The 27,892-nt window shown below is 41.4% G+C and overlaps 3 protein-coding genes across 10 annotated transcripts; 2 read left to right on the forward strand and 1 right to left on the reverse strand.

Moving 5' to 3' along the window:
• Positions 1-95: 95 nt before the first annotated feature.
• On the forward strand, positions 96-7,637 carry wfs1a (Wolfram syndrome 1a (wolframin)). 4 transcript variants are annotated; one of them, XM_052083717.1, is made up of 12 exons: positions 96-211; positions 976-1,393; positions 1,700-1,779; positions 2,978-3,122; positions 3,216-3,389; positions 3,886-3,963; positions 4,046-4,149; positions 4,231-4,362; positions 4,436-4,681; positions 5,078-5,356; positions 6,165-6,328; positions 6,448-7,637. In XM_052083717.1, exons 2-12 carry the CDS (start codon positions 1,144-1,146, stop codon positions 7,619-7,621), a joined length of 2,826 nt encoding a protein of 941 aa, XP_051939677.1. In that variant the 5' UTR covers positions 96-211; positions 976-1,143; the 3' UTR covers positions 7,622-7,637. The 4 variants fall into 4 exon arrangements, with proteins under 4 accessions (XP_051939677.1, XP_051939676.1, XP_051939679.1 ...); XM_052083716.1 differs by having other exon boundaries at positions 122-287; XM_052083719.1 differs by having other exon boundaries at positions 122-287; positions 3,886-3,957.
• Positions 7,638-10,383: 2,746 nt separating this feature from the next.
• ppp2r2ca (protein phosphatase 2, regulatory subunit B, gamma a) lies at positions 10,384-17,190 on the reverse strand. 4 transcript variants are annotated; one of them, XM_052083454.1, is made up of 10 exons: positions 17,041-17,190; positions 16,226-16,591; positions 15,981-16,078; positions 15,678-15,861; positions 14,745-14,857; positions 14,393-14,570; positions 12,743-12,907; positions 12,462-12,631; positions 12,247-12,338; positions 10,384-11,348 (listed from the first exon to the last, which is right to left on the reverse strand). In XM_052083454.1, the coding sequence occupies exons 2-10, from the start codon at positions 16,287-16,289 to the stop codon at positions 11,057-11,059; spliced, it is 1,356 nt and encodes a 451-aa protein (XP_051939414.1). In that variant the 5' UTR covers positions 16,290-16,591; positions 17,041-17,190; the 3' UTR covers positions 10,384-11,056. The 4 variants fall into 4 exon arrangements, with proteins under 4 accessions (XP_051939414.1, XP_051939416.1, XP_051939415.1 ...); XM_052083456.1 differs by having other exon boundaries at positions 16,226-16,404; positions 17,041-17,189; XM_052083455.1 differs by having other exon boundaries at positions 16,226-16,419; positions 17,041-17,181.
• An 899-nt stretch (positions 17,191-18,089) lies between these two features.
• LOC127613494 (histone PARylation factor 1) lies at positions 18,090-22,739 on the forward strand. Of its 2 annotated transcripts, XM_052084561.1 has the most exons (9): positions 18,119-18,228; positions 18,331-18,520; positions 19,243-19,426; positions 19,573-19,759; positions 19,882-19,980; positions 20,446-20,599; positions 20,874-20,961; positions 21,307-21,479; positions 22,443-22,739. In XM_052084561.1, the coding sequence occupies exons 2-9, from the start codon at positions 18,518-18,520 to the stop codon at positions 22,575-22,577; spliced, it is 1,023 nt and encodes a 340-aa protein (XP_051940521.1). In that variant the 5' UTR covers positions 18,119-18,228; positions 18,331-18,517; the 3' UTR covers positions 22,578-22,739. The 2 variants fall into 2 exon arrangements, with proteins under 2 accessions (XP_051940520.1, XP_051940521.1); XM_052084560.1 differs by lacking the exon at positions 18,331-18,520 and having other exon boundaries at positions 18,090-18,228.
• Positions 22,740-27,892: the final 5,153 nt, after the last annotated feature.

The raw sequence follows: 27,892 nt of genomic DNA on the forward strand, positions 1-27,892 counted from the left end.
TTGTAACGCGAGACGAAGGCAAACCAGATGAATTTGGCGTTAGAGTGTCGTTCCTATTAGCCAATCAAAAAAAGAGTTTTTTAAAGAGGGCGGGTCTTAAGGCTGGCGTTTGAGGACTAGAGTGTTTCACCCAGACACGTAAGAAATTGACCGTCAGAGTTCCGCTTTGGTTCCACGACAACACTAAAAAACTTTATTTTCAAGTTATCAGGTGATTTTATATCCGAGTAAGGTTAATTTTGCTCGAGTTTATGCTGTCTTGAGGTTTCATTTCTTTCAATCAATCGGTATGTATTATTGACTTAGTTGGGTCGAGTTAGTTTTGGGTCTCCAGTCCATGCAGGAGAATAATTTAAGATTATTTTGCATTTGTTGTAGTGCATATGTTCCCACTACATGCTTTCGCGTTCAAATTAACAACTACTGCGTTACTTAAGTGAGACTCTTATTTTAGCTGCACGTTGTTGTTGCCCAGTACAGCGAACGGCCACTTTATTAGGTCGCCTACACCAACACACAATATTGGCGATGTCAGATATGTATTCATTTTGCAACATATAATGAAAATAAGTAAATGTAATCTTTCATTAGCATTTTTTGTGGTTGTACCGGTAATTAGCAACGTTTTAAAACTGCGCTGCATCATGCGCTGTGCTTCTAAATGGTACTTTGGAGTTACGTTTTACCACATGACAATGTACATTGTCAGTTAAAATTGACCAAAATTAATTTTAAGACAGCATGGTTGGTAAAAGTGTGGGAGTGTCTAATGTTGTGGTCATGTACCTATACTATTCATCTCATCATTAAAGACTTGACATACTGCGGCTGTACAGTCATCAAATGAGGTTTCAATCAGGCCTTTTAGATTCAAATGAACGGATCGTCCAATTTGTCAGCCACATAACATGTGTGGCTGTTGTCATGGATTTACAGCTCTTCTAATGTGACTCCTTTCCACATTTCTCATTTTAGGACGGACAAAAGGAGGCCAACTTCAACACCCAGAAGTTATGTCTTGTCTTGAATGGACGCCTTCTCCCCAGCCACCCCAAAATTCCTTCTCCTGTCTCCAATAAGTTCTCTGCCATTCCCTCTCTGCCCTTCAACCATCACCCTCACAAACTACTCTTCTCTATAGTGATGGAGTCCACGCTCTCTTCAGATGAGCTCTTAAACAAAAATATGGAGTTTTCTTCTCAGCCTTTGTCTGAGACATGCCCTATTCCCAACACTACTTCTGCTGGCCTGGACTGTAACCCCACAATATCCACAGATTCTTACCAATCTACCATCCCTAGGAGAAGAACCTTTGCCTCCGTAGCCCAGCGAGTGATCATACAGGAAAGACTTAGAAAAGCAGAAGAGGAAGATGACACTGATGAAGAAGAAGGTAAGATGTTAAATGATTGCATTATCACGTTACAGAACAAAGATCTTTTGTTTCCCACTATCACCTAGCTTTTGGGCTAAAACTTAAGTATGTTTATCTTATTACTTGCCGATGGTCCAACATGGGTATAAGCCCGGGGTGCCCAATCAAAAAAATCTGGCAAGCATGATAAGATCCTGATCATTTCAATCAGGTGTGTTGAAGGAGGGAGACATCTAAAGGAGGCTCTCGAAGACCCAACTTGAGCAACCCTAATATGAGATATAACATAGCCTTATTGATAAATCCCACTGTCTTCCCTTACAGATGAAGAACCAGAGGAAGATTTATCGAAGAACCAGATGGAGGAGAAAGCTGAAGCAGGTGATGCCAGAGCTCAAACCCGTGTGAGTTAAGACACATGCTTTACACATCAACTCTTGGTATTGTTTTCCACTGCGCCAGTTCATGCTGTCTGATTCAGTGCGAGTGTCTATTTTTATCAATTTGCAACATGATGCCAACCGCCCAGCATGATACGTAAGATGTTGTTTTCCCTTCAAATGTGGTTTGAACCAAATGTGAAAGCTCATAAATGATGTGCTCTTTCTATGTACTCATGGTCTCAAATTAAAGATAGCAAATGTACTTGCTTGGACAAATATTCGTACACTTAATGAACATTAAACTGTGGGGATTAATGGGGAAATTAATATGGGTCGAGCCACCAGTCTCAGGTCCTGCGTGCTTAGTACTTATGCAGAGAAGCGTATCATGTCTTTAGACATACCAAGCCCTTAAATAACCACAGAGGGTGTGCGCATGTCAACAGCATTTGGATACATTCATAATACTTCACACACAATTGATGGATTGAACATATTTCCGTGATTAGAAACTAGATAGAGTCGATACTTCAATTCCACATTTAATAGTGACAGATATCCATTATAGAATGTAAGTTAATATTAGCAAATAGTCATCTGAAACCTTCCAATGGCCTCTCCCACCCTTGCAGATAGCAATGTCTGTGGCTGAAGTGGAAGGAAACGATGGCTTCTAAAATAATCTGGGGGACTCATTAACCTCAATGTGGGATTTTTGGATTACCGTACTGTCTTTGCCTGATTGTATGTCCTGGATGACATACAATCCATGAGGTTTAACTTCTGTATCTAATGAAATCCGATACACTGTTGCCCACTGTTTTTTCTAAAATGAGGTTTTATTTTTTAATTTTTGTATTTATTTCTACTTGTATTTGCCTATAAAAATGCATCATATGACACATACACATCCAGGAAGGCATACCTTTGTAGATCTAATTTCTCCTTGTGCAAGGCACCAAAACCCTAAAACTGCTTCACTGAAAATGAAAATGAAGAGAAATGTTCTATTTGTATTGTATTTTCGTATTGGATCACAACGAACCTAATTTTTTATCAAAATCATAATGAGATTTGATTTGTTTTCTCAATTTTTGTACAAAACTGAGCTATAGCTCTTACTGTCACTATCTGTCTACCGGTATTTATTTTTTGTATTTAGGTTAGGCCACACAACACACAGTGAATTAATCTTCTTTACATCGCTTCTGTCCATCAGCTGGGTCAGCACTACTTGATTCTTGCCGAAGAGGAGGATAGAGATCTAAACAATCGTCTGGCTGTAAAGTGGTTGATAAAAGCTGCAAAACAGGGAAGAAAGAGTGCAGCAAGAGCCTTGCAGCGCTGTTGGATCCGTAAAATAGGTTATTGTGCCAATACATATGTGTGCGTGGGGGGTTGGGGGCAGGGCAGGGATTTGCATTGCTGATCTTTTTGGTTCTGGCATCCTCACCCAGGAATCACTGCAGAGAATCAGGAAGATGTTCGGAAACTGTCGGCAGAGAGTAAGTTCGAGAGGGCGGTGCGTAAAGCAGCCATGATGATGTACTGGAATCTTAATCCAGAGAAGAAGTCTAAAGTGGCCATGGTTGAGATGCTGGAAAATGTCAGCCAGGTCAACAAAGCACTGGGTATGAGCCACCCACACACATTCAGTTCAGTGTTATGATATGGCTAATGAGATGTACAGATACCCATTTTCGGACAGAATACAAGTACAAGTACAAGTACTAACATTTAAGCCTGACTACATTCATTGCATTTCCTGAAGCTCTTTCTGACTACGTAGACATAATAATAACCATAAACAAAATAAAATGTGTTGGACGTTGCATGTCAAGCTGGTGAAGTGGTTTCAGGTGCTGTACTATTGCAGCATTTTACGAGTAGTGATATTGTGTAGAGGAACAGTCTTGTTATAAATACCGATACAATCAGCACAATAGTGAAGTAGCAGGAAGGTTTATTTGTCTAAAAACTTGAATAAATGCAAGTTGTAGTATTACACAAAACAAAATCTGACTATAATTGTCCCATGTTCCCCTGACAGTGTGGTTGGATTGCTTACTTCAGAATGAAGAAAGTCAAGCTTGCAAATCACTTTTTATTTTTTTACCTGAGTATTAGGGGATGCCGCAAAGAAGATATCTGGACCCACTTCAGAAGAGACTCAGAAAATATTGGAAAACATGGTCAGCAGTGAGAGTGAGTTTCTTAGGCTTTGAGCCTTAGAGAGAAATAGTTCCGTTGCAGTCACTTATGGATGACAGTAACTTTGTCTCCTCAGCCAAGCAGCTGGTGGACTTGGAGGACTTTGTTGAGATGACAAAAAATTACGCTCAAGGGATTGTTCCCTCATCATCCGAGACAGGAAAGCCCAATGGCATGGAGGTAAAAGAAAAGAAAAGAAGCACAGAAACTGAAAAGTCTACGCTCTGTGAAAAGTGTTGTATCTGTGATTTGGTGTGCAAGGCTGAGCTGCCCCCTTCAGAAGACAAGAAGAACCATGGAGGGTCTTGGAGTTTTGGCAGAAGTGGGATTGTGCTGGACGCAAAGCAGACCGGCGCCATTCAAAAAGCAATGGATATGAAATCCCGTTTGATGGTATCATCCTTACAATGATCATTAATGTCGATGCTGGCATTCCTTCCTCAAGTGGTGTCTCCGGCGTCATCAGATGCTGCACTATCCAATCGATGCTGTGATGGAGGTGAAAGAGCACCTGGTGGACTGGGCATCGCGGGCCGGCCTCCAGTGGCTGAGCACCATCATCCCTACGCAACATGTCAACACGCTCATCTTCTTCTTCATCATCAGTAACCTCACCATTGACTTGTTTTCCTTTGTCATCCCGCTGTTGGTCTTCTATCTCTCCTTCATCTCCATGATCATTTGCACACTGCGTGTTTTTCAGAGGAGTAAGGTGAGCTCTTTTATTTTTTAATATGAATTTCGTAAAAATAGGATAATTCATGGTTGGCTAAAGGTCAAGCTTTATTCAAATTTTGAATATTGGGAACAAAATAATGTTTGATGTACTGTATTTAAGAGAATCAGATCCTGATCGGGTGATACGTTGCTGGAAAATTATTATTCATATGAGGGACGATTGGACAAATTATGTTTGATATTTTTGAAATGGGTTTTCCCCATTATAAAAGTTAATGATTATACTGTTGTGTGACAATCACAAAGATAGAATAGGAAATGATGGGAGGAATGTCTACGCTTTATAAAAATCAATGCGGCCGCTTAAAAAATCTCTAATCTCAGCAAATGTAGTCGTTCGTTTTACTCTTAATTCTCCTTGCTTTGACAGACCTGGGAGAACTTTCGAACTCTGACGTCTCTCCTGACCCGCTTTGATTCTGGCCTGGATATGGAGCAGGCAGAGAACGACTTTGGCTGGAATAACCTCGAGCCGTACCTCTACTTTATATTCTCCGTCTTCTTCGTCATATTCTCCTTCCCTGTTGCTGACAAGGGCTGGATCCCCTGTTCGGAGCTCTCTACGGTGGCCATCTTCTTCACGGCCGTCAGCTACCAGAGCCTCAGTCCCGTGGCTGCGACATATGCACGACGAGCAATGCTCATAGAGGTGAGAATGGTTGCACACGATTGATTTCCTTTCATTTCATCAATTTTTGTTGTTGTTGTTTTTGAGCAGAATAAAACAAAGGTAACATTTAATGTATAGAAGAAGCTCAATAATAATAAATACTGTACAAAAGAATATAATTAAGGCAAAAGCGTAATTGCCATATATGCTAGCAATAACAAAATCCATATGTACTGCTCAAGAAAGAAGTGGGAAGAAGAAAACCCCACCAACATATTAAATGTCACCCCCACGAGCGATGCACAGGTGTGTTTAAAATGAGTAAAGAAAGCAACACACAATTTCTAGTGATATGTTGATCATCTTTCTCTTGCAATATATATGAATATTCGATGATCACCCGATCCTAATTCAATCTTAATTTGAATTTGAATATTTGGAGTGAATCTCATTACAATTTCACTAATGAGCAAACAAGAATAAATAACTGGAATGTAATGAATATAGGATCTTGTTTATTTTACTATAATTTCTTGATTTTATTATTTTTAATATTGAACAGGATAAATGAATGATAAAACAATGAATCAGTCCATCATTAACTATATTTGACTCAACCATTAGCAGGAGGGGAAAAACGTCAATATGTATATATTACAGGACTCATAATAATATAACTGCTTGGCCCGCCAAGTGAAAGAATGGAGCAAGGCCGCATGTGGCCCACGGGCCATACTTTGTTACCCAGTCTCTGTGAACCATTTGTGTTCTTTTGGGGGGGTTTGAGACAGCAGCCTATTTTTTTTTTTTTTTTACAGTGGTTACATTCACCTGTGTGTTACTTCAGGTGGCGTCGTCTCTTTGTGGCCTGACTCAGCTCCTCCCTGAAAACATGACAATGCTTGGCATCTTGGGACGCACCTTTGCAACTCTGCCTCTAGGGGAGTCAATCGTGCTGAAGCTCAGTCTCCCCTGCTTGCTGTATGTTTACCTTTTTTACCTGTTCTTCAGGTGAGCAATACAGGGAGCTTCTTTACTTATAAATAATTGTAATAAGCATTTCGTATTGGATTCATTATATTACATTTTGCTCTTTATTCTTTTGTTTTCTTCCTTCTCTCTGTGACTAGTATGGCCAGAAAGCGTGGCTTTCGGGGGACGTACTGCATCCTGGTGCCCTACCTCGTGTGTTTCATGTGGTGTGAATTCTCAGTGGTGCTCCTCCAGAATTCCACGGCTGTGGGTATAATCCGCACCTGTGTGGCCTATTTCCTCCTCCTGTTTGCTCTGCCTGTTCTGGCAGTGGGCCTTGCCATCATGCTCTTAATCCAGCTCTTCAAGTGGTTCCTGGAGCTGGAGCTCACCAAGATGATCGTTACTTTAGTCGTGTGCGCCATCCCCGTCATCCTGCGGCTCTGGACGCGGTTCAGCACGTCAATTCTGGGTGTTTTCCGCTCAGCGACGCACCGTGGCCCCGTTAAACTCATCTTACTTTGCATCTCCTTGGTGATTCTATTCTTCTCAATCTATGTGTATCACGCAGAAGGTCAGAAAGTCTACAACTCCACCTTGACGTGGGACCAGTACAGTCAGGTGTGCGGACCTCCTGCCTGGCAATCCAAAGGTATGGCCAAGACACAGATCTTCTGTAGCCACCTGCAGGGACACAGAGTCACCTGGACGGGCCGTTTTAAGCTCGTCACCGTGGCTGAGACGGAGAACGGCGCGCAGTCTGTCATTAACATGTTGCCAGTGTTTCTTGGGGACTGGCTGCGATGCCTCTATGGTGAGAGATACCCAAAATGTGAGTCAAAGAATGTGACAAACCAGACAGTTTCCAGCTCTGCAGCGGTTCAGGTCTCCTTACCCATGCTGCTACGAATGCAAGAAGAGGAAGAGATGTGTCAGATCAAGGCTCTGGCGAAACACACCTGTCATGTCAAGCGATTTGACAGCTACCGCTTCCAAGTGACCGTAGGGATGATCAGGAACGAAAGCACAGAAGCGGACGACCGAGGCAGGGATATTGTGCTCATGGCCAGCCATGAATTCCGACAGGTCCTTCTCAATCTGGAACCTGGTAATATGGTGGAGTTCTGCACCAAGCTGGAGGGCCGTCTCGGAGCCAAGGCCCCGGCTTTGGAGTTAAAGGCTATTAACTGTCTGGACTGTGTTTCCCCACTGCTGCCTGGTGGCCGGCAGGTAAAAATCGAGAGAGACTGGAGACGTACGACAATGCGAGCCCTGAATTTTGCATTTGATTTCTTCTTTTCTCCCTTCCTGTCAGTAAAGATTACTGGCTGAGAACAGACCCCAAAAAAGATGCAAAGCCAGAACTACCGAGCTGAATTGTTCACACTTTAACTTCCCTTGAGTGCCACTTTGATTGAGAGAGAGAGAGATTATATATATATATATATATATATATGAGAGAGAGAGAATGGGCACAAGTTGAATCAGCCAAATCGTTTTTACTCCCCTTTTTGGTGGAGCAAAACTAGCCAAAGTTTGACTATGTGCAGGTGTGTTTTTAATCCGGTCTTTTCCCGGATTGCTTATATTGTTAAGAGTCACGGGAAAGGTGCGGTCTGGTAAAAGGCAAACCCCACCCTGGCCCCAATCAGTTATAGGGAATTGTAAAAAGTGTGGAATTGATCACATGCCAGCCGCACAAAAGTCACCGCTCGACTCTTAACGCTGACGTCACTTTAAACCCCACAATGCTTCGTTTCCAGTCGTCACGTTGAAGGGGAGGCACACAAAAGGAAAACACAAAGACAAGTCGTATCTTATTCTTGTTACCCTAATCGGTCATCAGTTCCATGTCTAGTTTTGTGAAAAAGGTTCCTATGAGGCCATTGCATCGACACACTGGGACGAGTCGTTCGAAGTCGAAATGAAGAAAAAATGGAGTGGGTTGTTACTTTAGTTTTTGAATCGTAACGAGAACTAACCACCACATCTGTAGATTAACTGATCTTCAAAACTTCTGAGACTTATTTTAGGTTCAAATGATCACAATGCCACCTACCTTATGAACATTGCACCCATGTAAAAAGATGTTGTGTTTCATTTTCTTTTGTGTTGCCAAAATGTAATAAATATTTTGGCAATAGTTTTGCCGTTTACATTACACACGCCACATGTCTTATTTTAAGACATATCTTGCTATTGATGTCGCTGAATCAGAAGGTTAACCAGAGGAGTATTAATCTCTTTAATAGACATCTAATAGCTCCCAGATCAAGATAATCACTATATGTTTTATAAAAGAATATTATGATCAGGCCATTTTAGAAGAAGCATATCAGCCACAAGATTTAATGGTGGTCATTCCTGACTATTAAATGGTGTTTGTGTCGTTTTTTTGCCCTCGTACTTGCCCTTATACTGTCTATTACAAGGTATACTTTAACTGGGCGAACTACAGGAGTGTTAACCTCTTCTTTTCTCTGACAATCACTGGTACTTCAGTCATACATTTAGTAGAAGTGGCTTCTTCATCCAAGCAGTGGCCTATATGGAAACATGCAATGACTATAAAAGTGCTTTCAAAAGAAACCCTATTTGTATGTTTGTTGTTGTTTTGACAAGCACAAGCTATTGTTACACCAGCTTATGCTTATAGACTTTGAGTTACTACTTACCAGCCAAAAAGATTCACTGCGGTTCACATCCCCGTGACCCCTTGACTCATCCCCTCGCCCTCGCAGTCCCCATTTCTTACCGGGCTATTACTGAGTTCTGTGAAGTCTTTTATTTTCATTTCTTCTATTCACAACCTGTCATGTTTGTTTAACATCTTGTTAACCTCTCACACCCAACTCAACGCAAGTCCTAGTTTTCCTCAACACAAGCAAAGCTGCAGCTCAATTCAATATATCGCAAATGTAGAAAGAGTATCACATAATGAAGTCAGATTCAGTCATTTTATTAATGCACATTCCATCATACACATTCGGTTTTTTTTCTTCAATCTTTAAACATTTTTGTAAGCATTATAGATAATACAATTGAGTAGTGGCAACATGCTGCTGCTGCACCCCTGAACACAAATCCTCTCTTGGGTCATATATGATGATGTAATCACCAGTGACTGGTTTCAACTCAACAGCACTACGTCCTGAAACTTATATAATGTTTTCGATTACATAAACCATTTTCTTGTGGGTGATGGATTATATTTTGCCAAACCATTTAGTACAAGTTTTACAGCCGAGATACTTTGCAGATACCAGTAAGGATACTGTCATTTAAATGTGTGTGAACAATTAGGTGAAGAGTGAGGAAAATGTCACGTTTAATAGATGTTTTTGTTTTTTTGCATGGTTTCACACAATGAACTCCCATTTTGCAGCAATTATTAAACACGATCCATTCCAACCCTGCACTGACACCGTCCCAAATCCCAAACCACTTACATTAGTCGCAGTGGGACCAAGGTCACTTAAAAACAAAGCACTTCACTGTGAACAATCAATGTGTGAACAGGTCACACAGTTCAGTCCAACAAACGTCACCTTATTACAACACCTTAATGTACATTGTGGCTTTCAGCGGTGCACCCCAGCGTAGTGTGCGGCACTGTGAGGTAAAAAGTGTGACGACGAGAACAACCTTCATTCCAGTGATACATTTCCATGACGTTTTATGTTTGAACTATGGCATTCATAATGACCTTTCACCTTCATGCACATGAGCCCTCATGACTCTTGGGGCTTATTTATTCAGATTCCTCTATTTCAATGATTGTACGCTTGATGTTCGCATTTGAACCTACATATGTTCCAAAAAGCAACTTATGCCCATTTTTCATTTGATCAGCCTGAACGTCGGCAAGTTTGACCTTAAATACGAGGTGTCTGCCTAACTACCCCCCTCCCGCCTCCCCACTCCACAAAGCGAATACTTTGAAATAGCAGCAATCTAAAACTCAACACAAGCCCAGCACAGCAATTCTGTACAATAAATTTAAATGGTGATTTGTACATCCTACCCCTTTCTTTGTTTAACCAGCAAAACACATATCAAAGCCATTGCATCAAGTATTCTTCTGGAATAATGAGTTGCTTTTATAAACGAGGTTCGTGTTCTCTTGTATTTAACAATCTATTTCGTACATTTAGCGCTTGACAAACAAAAGTGGCAGTGGCATAAAAAATAACACGGACTATTTACAGCATACAGTAAAAAGTGTATACATTTGTTACCTGCGGAAGAACTCATGATTTGAAAGCAGAAATACTGCCGCGTTGTGTTTTGAATTGCTATCATTGCAACGTGGACAAGATAACGGGTCACTTTTTGCTTGCAATCTCCCTTAAGAGCGCTGCTCTTCAAGAGAGATTCTGCTGCAACTGTCACCAAACTTAAAAAAAACAAAGGAATAAATTCCGGTTATTGTGATCACCACTACCACGATGTTATACTTATGGCACGTGAACACCACTTTTAGCCATCATTTTGAAGTATCAAACAATCTTGCTGTGCTGCTACCCAACAAACACTTAGTCCAGTCTTGGCAAACGCATGTAGAGCACAGCAGAGAGGAGTCAACATGTCGTGGTCCTTGCAGATGGATTACCAAAAATTGTACTGGATGGGCAGGAGACACACAATTGATAGGGGATTAAATGAATGTCATCGTTCATTGTTTATTCCTCAAGTCTCACTTTGCATTTGTGACAAGTGATGCAAACTAAAATGTTTGTCTGTTATTCACGTCGTTGCCCATCCCTGTCACTCTGCCTCCGGATTGACCCGGTCCTGGAAAATGTACAGGTTGTTGGTGGCTGCTATAGCGATGATATTCTCTGACGGATGCCAAGCCATGTGTAGGATCTTCTTGCTGAAGTCCAAGCTATCGACGCCTACATCTCCACGGCGACGTTTTCCTCCCGTGTAAACCCGGCGGGTACGTAACACAGCCCGTGGCTTGCTGCTCTCCCGCCAGGCTTCAAGGGTCACACCCCTTCCCGTCTCCCTGTCAAACATCTGGAAGAAGCTGTTGTATGCCCCCGTCATGATTACGCTGTCAATAGAAAGGAAAGAAGATTGTTTGTGAAATTGTCTCTTAGATCAACAACCGATATAAGAGATAAGACAAAGACATGAATAGACCTAAACCGGAACCGCTAATGCCGCAGCAGTTGAACTAATTTGTGAGAAATCATGGCAGAAAACTAATCTAATCTTTGACGTTTGAGCAGCCGTCATGCATGACATCAAGCAAGATATTTTGCAAGACCGCAGTACATGGTGCGAGATATTGGTGAACTTTTATCTCCCGAGACCTCAACTCACATAGTAGCTAAATGCTAGGGAGCTGTAAATCATCAATAATGTGGAGTAAAGGATGATGCTGTCTCATTATTAAATTAGGGCATACCTTCAAATTTTTAACACTTTATATTGTTAAATACCGATGATTTATTTTAAAAAGTACCCATGTGGGGGGCTAACCAATTTTATCAATTGGTAGAAAAGAATTTACCAAATTTTGACAAAGGAGGTCTCTAATCAGACGCTAGCATCGGACAGAGCAGCGCATGAATTAAAAAAAAAAAAACATATGCCAACAAATTGTTCGTCCGAAGCTTATCTTTGGGCCAATTAAAAGCTCTGATATGAGTTTGTGACGAATCACATACAGTGAATGTGAAATCCTTGCATGTAGCTCTCTCACACTCTTCGCATGTAAACTTGAATTGAGGCAAGGCAACCTCGGCTCAAACATTTCCAACGAGGATAAATCACAAGTGACATATTCCTGGCGACCATGTACAGTATTTGGCAATGTTGAATACGACTGACTTTGTACCGTTTCTTGTCATGGGGGAGAAAAAAAATGATTCAGCTTATCTAATCGATTCCTTTGAGGGAATGAAAAAAAAAACACTCCATGTGTTTTTGTTGTTGATCGCACTCACCTGTCTGAACTGTTCCAAACACACTCAAACTTGTCAAAGATGCAGTCGTTCTCATAGAGTGAGCACAGCTTACTCCTTAGGTATTCGTGGACCTGCATAGAGAAAAGCAAGAAGCCGACATTTCTCTTCCATACCACAGTTTAGTCACAATTCTATCTTGCAGTTCACCTTTGCCTTCACTCTTTACCGTGACACCCAAAATAACACTTTCTTACCTGATATGTCTCCACGGGGCCTTTGTCCATGTTCAAGTCCCACACCTTGGCGGTGAGGTAGTCTCTGGTCAGCAGGTAGCGTCCATTGTGGCTGAACTTGACATCTGACACAGAGGAGATGATTTCGGAAAAGAAGGAGCGGCTTCCTGGATCTTCCGGCTCTTCAAACACTGGTCAGTTTGATATTTATGGGAGACAAAATCTAGTGATCACACTTTTTTTCTAAACACGTGGTCCAGTTTTTGTTTTGTTTTGTTTTTTTAAGAAGGTAGGTGTCTTACATTTCGTGTGTTTGTCACAAAGCGCTGAAGACCTCATGTCACAGAGGCGCAGGGTGCCCTTGCTACTGCTGTACACAAACAGGTGACAGTGTTGAGGGTGAAACTCTGCTGCCGTTATCACCTCTGTGAGATCCTCCATGTTGGCTGGCTTGATGTCCACAATGTCTAGCAAAATGCTCTGTCAGGGGTCATACATGACAATGCTCATGCCACAACTGAAATGATGGACTCCGGAAAAATACTCTTGAGATCCAATGAAATGTTAAATGTACAAAGATGACACTTTTTCTTTAGAATGCATGAAAAAATACAAAAGATGTCTAGGTCATGGACAGGAGTAATTAATTCATGAGTGTGTCATGAGAGATCAGCAGGTGGGCCACGGGCAACGATCTCATTTTATTCAATTGGACCCAAACGTATTTATTCACGACAAATACGGTACCGGGACTTTATCTGAGTTCATCTATCAGCCACGGCGGTTTGCAGCTGACAAGAAGTACAATGCGATGGTTTTCTATCAAATGGCAGAAGGTTCATAATTAACCTGTGTCTGCACATGTTGCCAATCGCGCAAAAGAATAAGTCAAGTCACACACAGTAAAGTCGTGAAATGTTGTCAAAGCTCATTATTAATTCAGCACATCCTGGATACTTTTCGTGACATTTCTGTTTTGATCGTGTGCCACGAGATTTTTCTCATACAAAAATACGTACAACGAGATGCGTGATGATGTTTTAACCCTTTCATGCACCCTGGAACCTGATCACATGATAAGCTGTCCATTGTTGTAACCGCTGTCCCTGAAAGGGTTAATTGAATCTCTTTGGTTTTGGTACCTGATGTTGTGGATAGCAAGTAGTAGCCTTGTATATAGTCAGCATATTTATCCAACACGCACATCCCTTATTTCAGTAGCCCAGCTCACGCTTCATCACATAATCAGGACCTAAACATACACCTCAACCAACCCCAGCATGCATGCACACGCTGCTCGTCTCTCAGTTCTATTTGTGGTGTCCCCGAGTGGTTCAGAAGAGCGCACACTTACCCTGTGAATTATTTAAACCCTTCTTCCAAACTACAAGATGAATCTGATTTTCTAGGTCAGCTTATGTTTTAATGGGAATTTACGATTACCAACGGCACCCCATGAAAGACTGCAGCGTGTATCTGATGTACGTATACTGTAGTCAGTATAAATCAAAACATGCTGGCTATTTTAAATATAAATGCTGAATTCATATCACAATAAACGGATTGTGTTTTATTGCACACACTGTACAGCATAGGGGTGTTACCCCATACGACAACTGTTCAGTTTACCTACTTGCATTTAAAGCAACTAAAAAAATGCAAACGTGGCACTTTGGAAGGTGTGTCATGCAAAAGAAGCATTAGCTATGAAACACTGTGCATGTCGATACATGCATGTGTTCCACCAACTATGCTGAATGATGTGCTTCTTTGTCAAATGTGCCTGTTCTTCAAAGGACATTTTTCTCTCTGAAATTATATGGATAGTGCAATCAAATCAAAATGTTGTCAATTTGAGTTGGTTAAAAAAAAAATCAGTAAATAACAGCGAATGAGCCCAAGTCCCACAGAGAACGAAAATGAATGAGGAGGAAAACAAGCAGGAAGGATACTGAAGCTGCGGTCAGTGATGCCCAGATGCCACATATTGATACGCAGGTCATCAGCTGACAGGTAGGTTTCCCCATCACTGTTGACCGAGATGGAGTTGACATGATAGGTATGACCATTGGAGAACACTCGTCTGGGGCGGACCTCGACCATCAGATCTGTGGGTTTCAGTACTGGCACCTACAAGACGGATGAAAATGAGTTACAGTACAATGCATCTGAGCCAAGGAGTGTGTGTGTGTGTGTGTGTGTGTGTGTGTGTGTGTGTGTGTGTGTGTGTGTGTGTGTGTGTGTGTGTGTGTGTGTGTGTGTGTGTGTGTGTGTGTGTGTGTGTGTGTGTGTGTGTGCGCGCACCTGCAGGGAGGTGATGGTGGAGATGTCCTTGAGGCGGCCCTCCTCATCTTTCAAATTATATCCCTCTGGTCTCTTGTCTCTTTCACTCACCTTCCACAGTTTAATGGTCTTATCTGTGAAATGCCAAATTGCATGTTCACAACACCATATGGAGTTGAAGTTAGTCCAGGAGAAAAATGAAAATATAAACAAATAAAATAGAAAAGTAGTCAGCGGGATTGGCTGATGATGTTGAAACTTTTAAAGCACTTTGGGTGAAGACTGAATTCTTATATCGTATTACTGACATTTTTTGAATTAATAACAGCAGAATGTAGTTTCCTTATTTTGTGGAGCACTAAAGAGATGAATTAAGGACACATCACAACATGTCAGAGCAATCGCTTGATAGATAACATACAAGTATGGCCCCTAGAGGCTGTCAGCTGTACACGGATGACTTCTGTGCAATTTGATGGAAGGCAGAGCATGTGTTTTCAGATGGTGCCAGGCCATAATTACCATAAAAGTTATTTTCTGACGATGACCTCACCCATTGCCAACTAAGATCAATCACATCAATCACAAAATAAGGTTTGTATTCAACTGTGATGCTTACAGTTATTATTTGGGAGTAATATCCTTTGTGTGTCTGGCTGACTTGCCATTTCTACCGGTTCTCTGTCCAGGGTCCAGCTTGCCACTTTGAATGGCAACTTTCAAACAGCCTCATGGGCATGACATTCATGTGGCTTTTGTTTTTCCAATAGACTCAATTTTGCCGATACCAACGCGTGGCCAAATGGGATGTGACCAGGAAAAGCAATCAGAACCATGTTGTTGATCTACATTGTTGTCTACAAGAATATTTAGATCTAAATTCAGAAGTGAGGTTTTGGAACAAATGATAACTGATCTGTGTTGCCAATACAATTTATCTAAAGATCTTCTCACCGTTGGTGGACAGGAGAAAATGTGCGGCATTCTGTTGTGACAGCCATTTAATCTTGTTGATTTTCTCTTCAATCTCCAGACTCTTCAGGTAATCAAAGTCTGGCTCGTGGCTCTGGAAGGTGCTGTATACATTATACTCCCCCGAGTCCCCAGTCTCCAACACCTCCTCGGACTCCGCTTTAGACTGGCCAAGAGTTGGAAAAATCAAACCCTGATTTAACTCTACTGAGGTTTGTAGGTGCTGACCAGAATAATGTTATCTGCTTCAAACATATTTTGTGCACATTTTTGTCTGCCACTGACCTCTGTTTCTCTTTGGAAGATGACCACTCGGCCTCCTTTATCCCCCGTGGCCAGTAGGTCCCCTGTCTGGTTGAACTCCACCGTGGAGATGACATCAGCTTGGAACAGAATAAAATGGGAATGGTTAACCAGAAGAAAACTTACTGGATTTATGATCCATTTATTTCTGCAAGGATGGATTGCACCCATTGGGCCACACAATATTGGGACACAAGAGGCAGATAACATGCCATCTGTTCTACTACCTTCAGTGACATAGTCTCGTAGGAAGGTGTGGTTGATCTTGGGGCTCTCAGCGTCCTCGCCCATCTGAAGCTGAAGGAGGGTGACCCGCCAGCGTGCCCGTCCTAAGGGGAAGGGTCCAATCCGTTCTCTCGCTTCCAACCCAGGCTCCGCCCATGCTGCTAAGGCCTAGCGTAGGGGCCTGGAACAAGGCATCCTGGGTAACCAGCAAGCCAGGGGGAAATGGGAAAATGTGGTAGTGAGCAGATGGAGATGGATAATGAGCTTGAGAGGTGAAGTTTAAGGATGCCGGAATGTGGAAAACAGTGGAAAAAAGGATGGAGGAGAAAAAATTGGCAGGTAGAGGAGTGGACAAATGAATGTGATTGCTGGTGATGAAGATAAAGAATAAGCATGTCAGAAGGCAGGCTGACAAAGCATGAACATAGCGTGCCAAAGTTTTGTCCTTTAGTGTTACACACCCATTTGTGAAGATACACTCGTACATATGAAAATGCACTAACAATGAATGTACAGTAGCAGCAAAGGTGATGGAGGGAAAATGACACGATGCTCCACCAGATCTGAAATATGAATCTTGTACATATACTGTAGTTGACACCAAGAATACACAAATAATTACTGGATTCATCCTATGACAGTAAATACAAGGGTGTGGTAGCATTCCCCGCATGTTTTCCAGATCGCTGCCCACACTCTCCCTCACACACTTTGTCAAATAGATAGTCCTTGATGGAGCGCAAAGGAGAACGTGATGCCTTGCCTGCGCTGCAGGAGGACGGGAGGCACGAAGGTAGACAGGCCTCAGCACACCTACCAGCTGCCGTGGCTGCTATATTCCTGACGGCGTGTGAAGGTCCTCCGCAGTGTGCCTGAGAGAGGATGACAGGGGGGAGAAAGAGTGGCGGTGAGAAGAGGGGAGGAAAAGGTGGAGAGAAATGAGCACGAGAGGGGAACAGCAAGGAGGATGTGGATTCACTGTAAAATGATGCTGCTGAAGTGATCCTGTGCAGCATCCACTGTGTCATGGCAGCCTTCTCTATCGCCAGCCAATCACGAAGCCGATGGCCTTCCAGAGCCCTCCCACTGCAGCTGATGAGGTGGAAGAGGCCTGCAGGGGGAGCATGTTGACCCTCAATAGTGCGTAAGAAGGCTCAAATCCGGGATTTTTTTTTTTTTACGAATTAGAATTCATTGTTTGCATGGCGCCTTGAAATAATTGATTGCCAAGAAATCCGTATCCTGATTTTTTTAATGACCTCATTGACTTTTCATTCTTCGAATAACCAGAAGGTTCCTTTGCTTCATAGTGACAAGTAAGCAATTTATTTCCAACTGCAGTCAGATCAGTTTTCATTACTTGCTTGCTCCCCTTACAGAGACCGTATTGTGAACCAGGTGGACTTGTGAATTTCTATACCGTATATGTGTCAGTAAATTATGTCATACAAGCAAGATCAAAAGTTAGACGTTTCTACACGTTAGTTAGTGAAGTCAAGAGCCACAATATTAGGTACAATTAAGGACGTTAAATTTAAATAAGTTATCTATATTAGTGTATTATTTTGCTTGTTTTGATGATAGTTTGTGTATATTGTAGTTACAACATATATTTTACTGTATACTGTACTTAGTACCTATAGATACACATTTTATTTTGGCTTACATTGTAGTACTCAGTGGCACGGTGGTTGACTGGTTAGCACGTCCTTGTATTTATTAAACAGTAAAGAGTTAACAAATGAAATACACAATAAAATTATTATTTTGTATTTTTTAATCCGGTAAATGTAAATAACCTATGTGATGACAACTGTAGGCTACTGTAGTTGCACTAGTTTTATATATACAGTATTCATTAGCTCACGTTGTCCTCTAGATGACAGTCGTCCATTTTGCTTTGGCGAAGTGGCAGCATATTATATTCCGTCGAGGAAGAACTCGTTCCAGCGACAGGGGGAAAAAAATGACAGGGCGCGCAAAAAGAAAGTCCAAATCCATTCAGGTAAATTCTCGCTACCCCAACCGTGTTCCTTTGTACACGCGGATACGGATTCAAGAAGTGATATTCAAGCTTTAGAGTTGTTTCACACGGCGTTTCGAATAGGTTGCAAAGTGCTTCGTGTTCGGGTTCTTTGGCATGCTGCCTGGACAGCGGTGCAACAACATGGCAGCAGCAGCAGCCCCGCATAGAGCGGACGCTTGGGCAAAAACATAGAAAAAATATGGCGTCACCTTTTCACGGTGATTGTTGACTTGTCTGACTCGTGCACGGTGTAGCTCAACAAGAATGCATGGTAGGTATGAGTTACTAAATGTTGTGTACGCCGCTAAGGTGCAAAACGAATCAAATACACTTTGCTAAAAGCTGCAATGATTTCTATCACAGTGATGAGCCACCAGGGTCCGCAAAGCATTTTCTGATTGTTTATCATTTATTATTCACAACTTAAACTGTAAAACAGTCTTCGTTTCATTCAATTATAATAATGCCGCCCTAACGTCATATGATTTAGCCTTTTCTGTTTTGGCGAATTTCGACAGCCATGCCTTGAGTAAACAACCGAGCATGAGCTTTGTAAAAGATTGTTTTAATTAATGTACATTCTGATGGATTTGTTGTAGTCTGTGTTTTGAGAAACCACGTAGTTCCCAGCTGTGTTTTCTTCACTCATGAAGTGCATTGCTTTGTCCCAGAACCTGCTTCTTCTGACACAGCAGTGCTTGAAAAAATGCAATTAAAAGGAGGGATGTATGTGTTGAAGAGGTCCCAGAACTAAAAATTAACTCTCCATTTGGATAACAGATTTTTTGTATCCAATAACGGCTTTCAGTTGTAACAAGGTAAGATATGCTTGATATGCTGCGAAGAAGAGTTACTTTAGTACTAGTAAATTGCCAAAACATGAGAATGAGAACAAAGACGAAACTCTACTGAAGACACAAACTAAAGAGCACCACTTACTTCTGTTGTTATGTTGGCACGCATTTGATTACAATTTCTCAATGTTTCTGTCAGGAGTCGGGAGAAGGCAATGTAGAGGTGAAAAAACTGTGTCCTGATGATGTCACGGCAGCGCCCCTGTCCAAGGTGTCTCAACAGCAACGCGGTGAGATACTGCAGCTCTACAAACTGCATATGCCTGATGACCTGTACCATTTCTGGGATTTGTGCAAGGAGCTTTGCCCAGACAACCCCTGTGGTGAGCCCATCGTTATTTGTTCACCAGTGTGTGTCTGTGTGTGTGTGTGTGTGCGTGCGTGCGTGCGTGTGCGTGTGCGCGTGAGCATCATCTTTGCAGTATGCATATCAACTAATGGATCACTTGTTTACAATATCGTTTTCTAGGTGCCCTGAAAGACACACTTGGTTTACAGCTAGTTGGTCCTTTTGACATCTTGGCTGGAGCTCACCAACACTGCAAAAATGCTTCTCCTAACTTCCACCTTCACTGGAGGTATTTCTACGATCCACCAGAGTTCCAAACCATTTTACAGGGTAGTGAAGAAAGCCAGCATCATATCGGCTACTACAGGTACCAAAACATACACCATCTAATACTCCATTGTCAATCTATCTCTTTTAATAAGTCTTCAGAAGAGACTATTTTTTGGTCACTGGTCACTGTGTTCGTTTTTTTATTCAAACTTTTAACAGAGATAATCCAGACTCCCTCCCCTCATTTGTTGGGGAGAATGAAGCCAAGAAGGGTTGCACTATAACAGCTATGGGAGACAACGTGTTTGCTGCTGTCCAGTAAGTACTATCGGAGCTCATTCCATGCTTGCATTCGGTGGACCACATCACATTTCTCGTTTTAGGGACATATCCAATAAGTTGTAATCGATTCAATCAAGTTATTAATTTGTAGAAAACAGTGTAAGCAGCTCAGGAAACTAGAGGCTGTGGAAATGGCAAAAATATACTTATGGTGTTAAAAAAGCTTGTCGGAAGAACATTGGTGAGGGTTCCCGTTCTCTCAACCTCTGTTCTAGTTCATCACAAATGTATTTGATAGGGGTTGAGGGTGATTGTCCGAAGGGAGGAGAATTCTTTGCAGGCTCTTTCAGCTTCGTTCTCTTCTTGCACTTTTTTTGTTTTGTTTGTTTTTTGTGCTGAATAAAGACGCAAACACAACAAAATTGTACAAAAAATACAATCTGTATTCTTTGTGTAAGTCAAGTGACTCATTGAACTACTACATGTTTTACTGCTTGACAGCCTGTTCCTGCTAAGGAAAAAGAAGGAGAAGGGCAGGCAGAAAATGGAGGAAGAAGATTTAGAAAGCCTGGAGGCAAGGCTGTGTGAGCGAGCAGAGACTCTGAACTTATCTCTAGAGCAGAAGACAAAAGGCATGAAGCAGCGGGACAAGAAGGTAGCTCCTCCAAAGTTAGACGTGTAACCTCACTCGTACTATTACTCTGCTTACTGTATATCCACTTTTTATGCTTTTCAAAATGCATTTCTGATATCCGCACTTGTTAGCGGGGTATATATTTATCATAAGCAAGTTAAGTGTAGCAGTGTCTGTCTTTCCATGGGATATTGGGAACATGATCACATAAAATTAAAGTGCAGCAATCCCTGAGTATCACCCTCAAAATAATACTTTTATGATCTGCCGAAATGACATATTAAATCCTCCCTAGGTTGTCGCCAGAACCTTCCACGGTGCTGGTATTGTTGTACCTGTTGACAAGAATGATGTGGGATACCGAGAACTTCCAGAAACTGATGGTCAGTCTATATATACACACATAATCAATACAGTGTCACCTTAATTGAGTTCAATTTATTCTGTGACCAAGCTCATAACTATGTTCACCCCTAGATGAAATTAATTTCCCCCATTGAAGTAACCCCCCCAACCACCAAAAAAAACCCAAATCCATCAAAAACACAACTAAAATTCAGTATGCATTTTCCACAAAAAAAACACAAATATGCAAAGGCACGGTTAAAAAACAGAGTGTGCGGGCTCCACTGTACTCTTAAAACTGTCAGCATAGAGGATCCTGGTGTCCTTCGGTATTTGTGATTTATTTGTTGCTTCTGATCAATTATTCTTTATTCTGCATCCAGCTGCTCTCAAAAAGATCTGCAAGGCCATTGCAGAAGCTCGGAATGATGAAGAGCGCGTCAAAGCCTTTCGACCTCTTCAGGAGATGATCACGTTTGTTCAGTTTGCCAACGATGAATGTGACTATGGCATGGGCTATGAACTCGGAGTGGACCTTTTCTGTTTCGGATCCCACGTAAGTAGTGTGGAATACAATGTGTATGTCATTAGGAAACGATTATTCTAGTAATAGGTTTATCTCTTGATTATTTTGTCGAATAATCGATGATTTGGATTAAAAAACATTTTTCGAATTAATGTCCTGTTTCTAAGACGGGACATTATTTCACATTGAAAGTGCAGAAAATGAACAAACAAGATGGATGGATGAATTGATTATGATTAAGTTACTCATGTAATCCGGATAATGTCAGAAAATGGGCAAAAATGTTTTCCGATGTAAAAGCTGATGCTTGCATTTTTTTAGACAAATAAGATAAGATAAGATAAGATATCCTTTATTCGTCCCACAATGGGGAAATTTACAGCCTCCAGCAGCAAGAATGTACCGTATGTAGAAAGAATAAAGGAGAAAGAGAAAAAAAAACCAACAAACATCTTTCAATTAAATACAATATGAACACAAATGGATAAAAATTATTATTATTATTATGATTGTTATTTTTTATTCATCAGCCTGACAGCAGTCGGTAGGAACGAGGGTCGGTATCTCTCCTTCTTGCAGCGCGGGTGTAACAGTCTCTGGCTGAAGGAGCTACCAAGCTCCTATAATCAGTCTGCTTTCATGGAGGCCAACATAAATTTCACAACATATATACATAACGGGAGTAGGCAACTCCGGTCTTAGTAATCATTTCAATCAAGTGTGTTCAAAACAGGCAGGATAGAGACTCTCTCAGACCAGAGTTACCTACCCCTGGTTTATATTGTTGAGACGCTTAATTCTGAGAATTTGGACAATTTAAAATTACATAAGTTCTCCAAACTTTGCACCTCTACAGGCAATTCAGATCTGCTCCATGGCCATGTTTACTGTTCCTCGCTTGAGTTGAGTTTTGTTCTTCAGGATTAATGACGACAACATGGTGACAAATTCTGGTCAAACGTATGTCTTAATTGTCTCCTCTTTCTCCAATAGTACTTCCACAAGGTTGTCAAGCAACTCCTACCCATGGCCTACAATTTACTAAAAAGGAATTTGTTTATAGAGATTCTGGAGGCCCACCTCACCAGCCGTAGCCATGACAATCTGGACCAGCTCTCATCTTGTTAAATCCGTCATGAGCACATCACGATTTCAATTGATAATATTTCCCCTCCATGTAATCCCATGTGTGTCAACGTTCGTCAACCCTGGTTGTATTGGTGCTGCTGTTATTAATCGTTTGTTCATTTTCTTTCCAATGTAAAATAAAGTATTTTTTATATTTTTAAACATCAGTCCTGCCTTTGTTTCTTAATAATCTGTTATAAATTTATGTCATATGATCATTGCAATATATCGACGTTTCCTTTGTAGAGTGACATCATTTTATCGCGCACATGCCTTGCATAATTTGAAGACAGTTGTGGGGCAGCCCCGGCGTAGCACCGGACCAAATCTTGCAGTGTGAACAAGGGTTCATTCGTATGAATGATTGTGATCCCATGTGGAAGAGTCAGGGGGCAGTGTCACACAGTTATAAAGGTAAGTGAATGACTCTCAAAACACTAATGCAAATGAAGTTAGAATTAATTACAGTTTAACGCTATATGCAGACCTAAACAATTTACTACTCAACTATATAAAACGAGCATTTGCTATTTTGAGTTTTAGGTTGTGTGACTTAATGAAAACCGGATTTTTATTTATTTATTTAAAACAACAGTTTGTCAGAACACCTGCTCTACTGCCAAAGACTGATTTAGTATTATTTCCCGTTAGCCTTCATTAAATCTGTTGCTTTCCGTAGGGAACCAGGCCAAGGTGGGAGCGTAAGGACATAGTGAGTGAGCTTTTATAGCTTGCCGAACTCCGTTGTACTTCTCACCTATGAATCTCTGTTCAGTAAAAATGGGTTTGAAAGGCTTTTAAAGACATTAAACGACAAATGAACTTTTCCTTCCATGACACTGCAGTGGAATATACGAGGGGTGGAGGCACCCTCAGCAGAACAAGAATGCCATGGGTCCTGCACGTCGGTGCATTTAGATCCATCAGCAATAGGTAAATTACACAAGCTCCTATTTTAAAAGTATCGTGTAACCCCGCCATACATTTGACAAAGGATTCGGAGCTTTTTGCTATAATAACGTTGTGTAGTTTTTAGTAAAGGGGAAAAAGACAAGATGCGTTTTGAGAGCGATTCATAGTGTTTTAAATTGTTGCGGTTGTTATTACTTGTTTCCGGAGTTCCCGATTGTCCTTGAATGCAGCATCGATTCTGCAGCGTTTCGGGGAAGCGCGTCAGCGGCGCGTTCTCGCCACACGCGCTCGAGAGACAGAGCAGCATCCCATGAACACAGGAAGCACTCGTTTGCTTTTTAAAACAACACTTGCATTTGCCCTCCATCGTCACAGACTACTCACATCGCCACGGGATGAAAACCCCCGAGCCGAGTGGATTCTGAGGCCATCCCACTAACATCCATCTTGGACCGGCGAAAGGACCCCCCGCGCCATTCCTCGACTTTTGACCGCGTCGCTACCAGCTGCAGACAGACAGAATGTCCAGCAGCCCCGAAGACACTCTCTCCAGGGGCGGCGGCTCCGACCTTAAACTAGCTTCGAACAACACGTCCCCGGAAGGTGGACAGCCGCCGCCGCTGCACCAGAGCCGAATACGGCAGGTGGGTGTCATCCGGTCCCTGGGACCGCTCAGTGATGCTGAGTTGGCAGCAGTGATAGGCGTTGCCGTGTCTTCTCACATCTGCGCCAGATGTGAGAAGACACCGCCACCCAGATGTTGCAATATTATTTACCATATGTGGAGAAGCTTCTTTACACAGAAAACAACTACTGTGTTGATGAGTGATTGATTCTACATCAGGGGGAGTGGCAGAGGTAACCGAGTGAGTTGTCAACAACACAAGGCCTGTATTGACGCTCCCAGACCTCATCGAGTGAATATGAGATGCTCGCATCTTGCATTTGTGTCTAAACAAGACCTGCATTCTATAACATATCAACATATAATTAGCCTGGAAGACCTGGTGTCGTCATGTGTTTTTACTTGGTGATGTAAGGCGGTTGACTGTGGATGTTTGTCCACCTCTTATGCTTCTGCCTGACACTAATGTGATTTCAGTAATGGACTGTAGTGCTAAGCACACTTTACTACCCCATCATTGCTGGGTGGGGCCACTGAGCTCACTTACTTCGATCCGATCAGGAGACTTTAGTATAAAAAGCCTTAAAATATTGATTGATTCAGGCTTCCCGATGTGGCATGCACCATAAAATTAACATTTTCATTTCCTTTTGGAGCTAATAATACCTGATACCTGTAGCCACCTTTGTGCAGTCTGCTTGCGTCGTCACCCATCATGGTTTTTTGTTTTGTTGTTTTTAGACTTTCGGTTCTCACCTTGCTTTTTTAAATTACTTTTTCTAGCGACATCAGCCGTGTAAATAGTGTGGCACAGTGGCAGAAAATACACACTCATTTGTTGGACATCAGAGAAAATGTCTGTCCATTTTCATGGCCATAAAATGTGCATGCTTGTACTGCTTTAAATGCTTCCACCTCAGTGACAGGCCAATGCAACCCAAACAGTTTTTTTGTTGGTTTTTTTCTGAGTTTGTCGTGTCGACAGCCGTCGTTGTAGGTTAGCCAGTATTTTGTCTTCATTTCTTTCTTATTGGTTGCTGTTGCCAGAAGGCAATTTTTGCGTGCAAAGAGTTACATTTTGTGTTTCTCCCATTCTGACTGTCAAACGGAAATTAAGTGGCAAATTCACCAAAGTAGTTGTGCACATGGCTGACTTTGGTGCACACAGCGTGGGATAGATTCCCCACAGAATTTCATTTGCACTTCAGGTGCAAATGAAATTCTGTCCCTTTATGTGGCAGACCAATCCAGATCGTAAATTGCCTTATTCTTGCAGTCAGTTGCGATTAACTCCACCTTCCCAGAGAGGGAAGAAAATGGTGTGTTGATGAGCTTTCGCGAACAGACCCAACCATGTGATCATGGGTATTCATGAACACAATTAGCCCCTTTCCTTTGGGCCAAAACAAAACATTTAATTTTTGGCACCTGTTTGTAGAAAGTTTTTTTTTATTTTTTTTTTTTTACTGAAAACATGTCATGCTTGATGGAAGCACAAGTCTCGTTTATGATCCAGCAATAAGCTGCTTTTGCCTCTTACAGTTGCCGTAAAAGGCACTCCAGTCAGATTGGCACCTTAATGAATGAACGGGGCAACAACTTTTCCCTTAAGCCTCGCTCTTAGCATTAATTCTACTGACATCCCAAAAATATACATGTTTGATTTTATTCAAGAATCGAAATTATTCTTAGGTGTGAATTTCAATGTGAAGGGTTATTTTTCCTCATGTGACCTACGATTGGCTGGTGGCCAGTCGAGTGTGTACCCACATGTCCCGTGATTGGCTCCAACACAGCCATGACCCAATGAATGATTCCTTTTTGTTAATTTCATACTCATTTCATAATTCTACATCATCAATCATTATAAGTTATTAGAATTCGCAGAATAAACCACCCCATGAACGCGAGCAAAGTAACTGTTGCGATGACAGTTTATGACCCCCAAATTCTGACCTCTGATTGGTCAATTGCACAATGGGCACACAAGTCAAAGGAGGCGTGTCATATTTCCCTCTACATATCTGTGGTGTTAATGTAAAGAGTAATAATGATGTCATGAGTAACAGTGGTTTACATATCTTTGGAAAGCTAAGATCATTAGCTTTTTGATTATGCCGCGCTTGAGTTGCATGAGTTTAACACATGCGACCCAGAGAATGTTGACGTTTCCAATTCGACGCCTTCTGCTGTCTGAGTTTCAAGTTTGTCTATTTTCGGTGTGAATGTGATGATATTGCAAGGTGACAAAAGTTTTGTGAGGATGCAGGTCTCAGGTGCCGGAGAACATGAGAGTAAACAAGGCAACGCCTGTGAAAGGGCAGAGCTGGTTCAATAAAATGAATGCAGTCATCACTCATTGTAACAATAGCAGGCAGCAGTGGAAAGAAGAATGGCGATGTGGAAACAGTGTGATGCAGCCCCATGTCCCAAAGACAGATAGCTTCATCTCAGTCGAGTGTGTGTGCCTTCTATATGTTGAATTTTGAAGAACAGACAACAATATCTGAGTTCAAGCTTGTGTTTGATGAGGTTTTATCTTGAGGTGCCACAATTGATTGATTAATCAACACCACATTGATTATCAAATTCATCTGCTACTGTTTTGACAATCGAATAATCATAACATTGCTTGTTTGCTGAACTTTGAATTGTCCAAATCCACATTTCAGTTTCTCAACACAGTGATTATTTTGGTGTTGTCTGTTGGCCTCTATGAAAGCATATCCGGGAACTCAATTTTTGTGTAATTAGATCTTTTCAATGTTTTTAACTCATTTTCAGGTACGGAACCCAAACCCGATATCAGTTTTTCTCTATCATCTAAAGTTTGTGAGCTATAGAATCCTAAAGGGAAAAAAACCCAAAGAAATGTGTTTGTGTGTAAATAAAACACTGAAATGGAAAGTTTACAAGCTTTGACAACTTAATAAAGAGCATAAAACTAAATGAAACCATGGTTACAAGGTAAAGAGAAAAGTCCACTCGTAATCAGCTGCCAAGTCTAAATACAGTTAATCAGTGGACTTTTTGGCTCTTGTAGGAAAACTATGGAGAAAAAAAAAGGGTACCGGAAAAAAAAAAATCTGACTGCAATTTTGGAATCGGCATGCCAATTCTTGTTTTAATCAGTATAAAAATCTCACGCAACAGAGTTTATTTTTTCAAAAATGTTCTCCAATGTTATCTGCTTTTACCTTGGAAAACAGTGATCAACATTTTTTGCCAACAGTATTTTCTAGACCTAGCCAATAACTGAGTCATAATGTGTTGTGTTATGTTTGCCCATTTTCTTCTCTGCCAATGTTAAATTATGCCTTGCTTTTAAATAAAGGTTTGGAAATGAACGTTTTTGATCCAATTAATCCCCCAAATTATCAACAGATGAATCGCTAATCAAAATAATCATTAGTTGCAGCCATAGTTGTTTGCCACAAAAATCATCCTCGCAGTCCTTTCTGTGTAGAATGTGCAGATGGAACCCCGAAGGGCTTTTGTCAAACTAATAGAAATTGGAAGGAATAGAATCAGACAAAATGCCTTGATAAAATGAACATTTTAGATTCAACAGGAATTAAGGGATTTTGTCCAATGCCTGACTGGTAATTAATTGATGAAGAGATCCCCCTCCACCTATACTTTTCTTCCTAAATCTGGTCGGTAATTGGTGTTCACATGCTCATTATCTAGTATGTTAAAAAAAAAACACTAAAGATGATGAGCAAGTCTACCTCACAAGGTGATTTTCTTCTGTTTATACCCTGCTCTTGCCCAAAGT

This window comes from Hippocampus zosterae, chromosome 13 (genome assembly GCF_025434085.1).
Source record: "Hippocampus zosterae strain Florida chromosome 13, ASM2543408v3, whole genome shotgun sequence".
NCBI classification, from domain to species: Eukaryota; Metazoa; Chordata; class Actinopteri; order Syngnathiformes; family Syngnathidae; genus Hippocampus; species Hippocampus zosterae.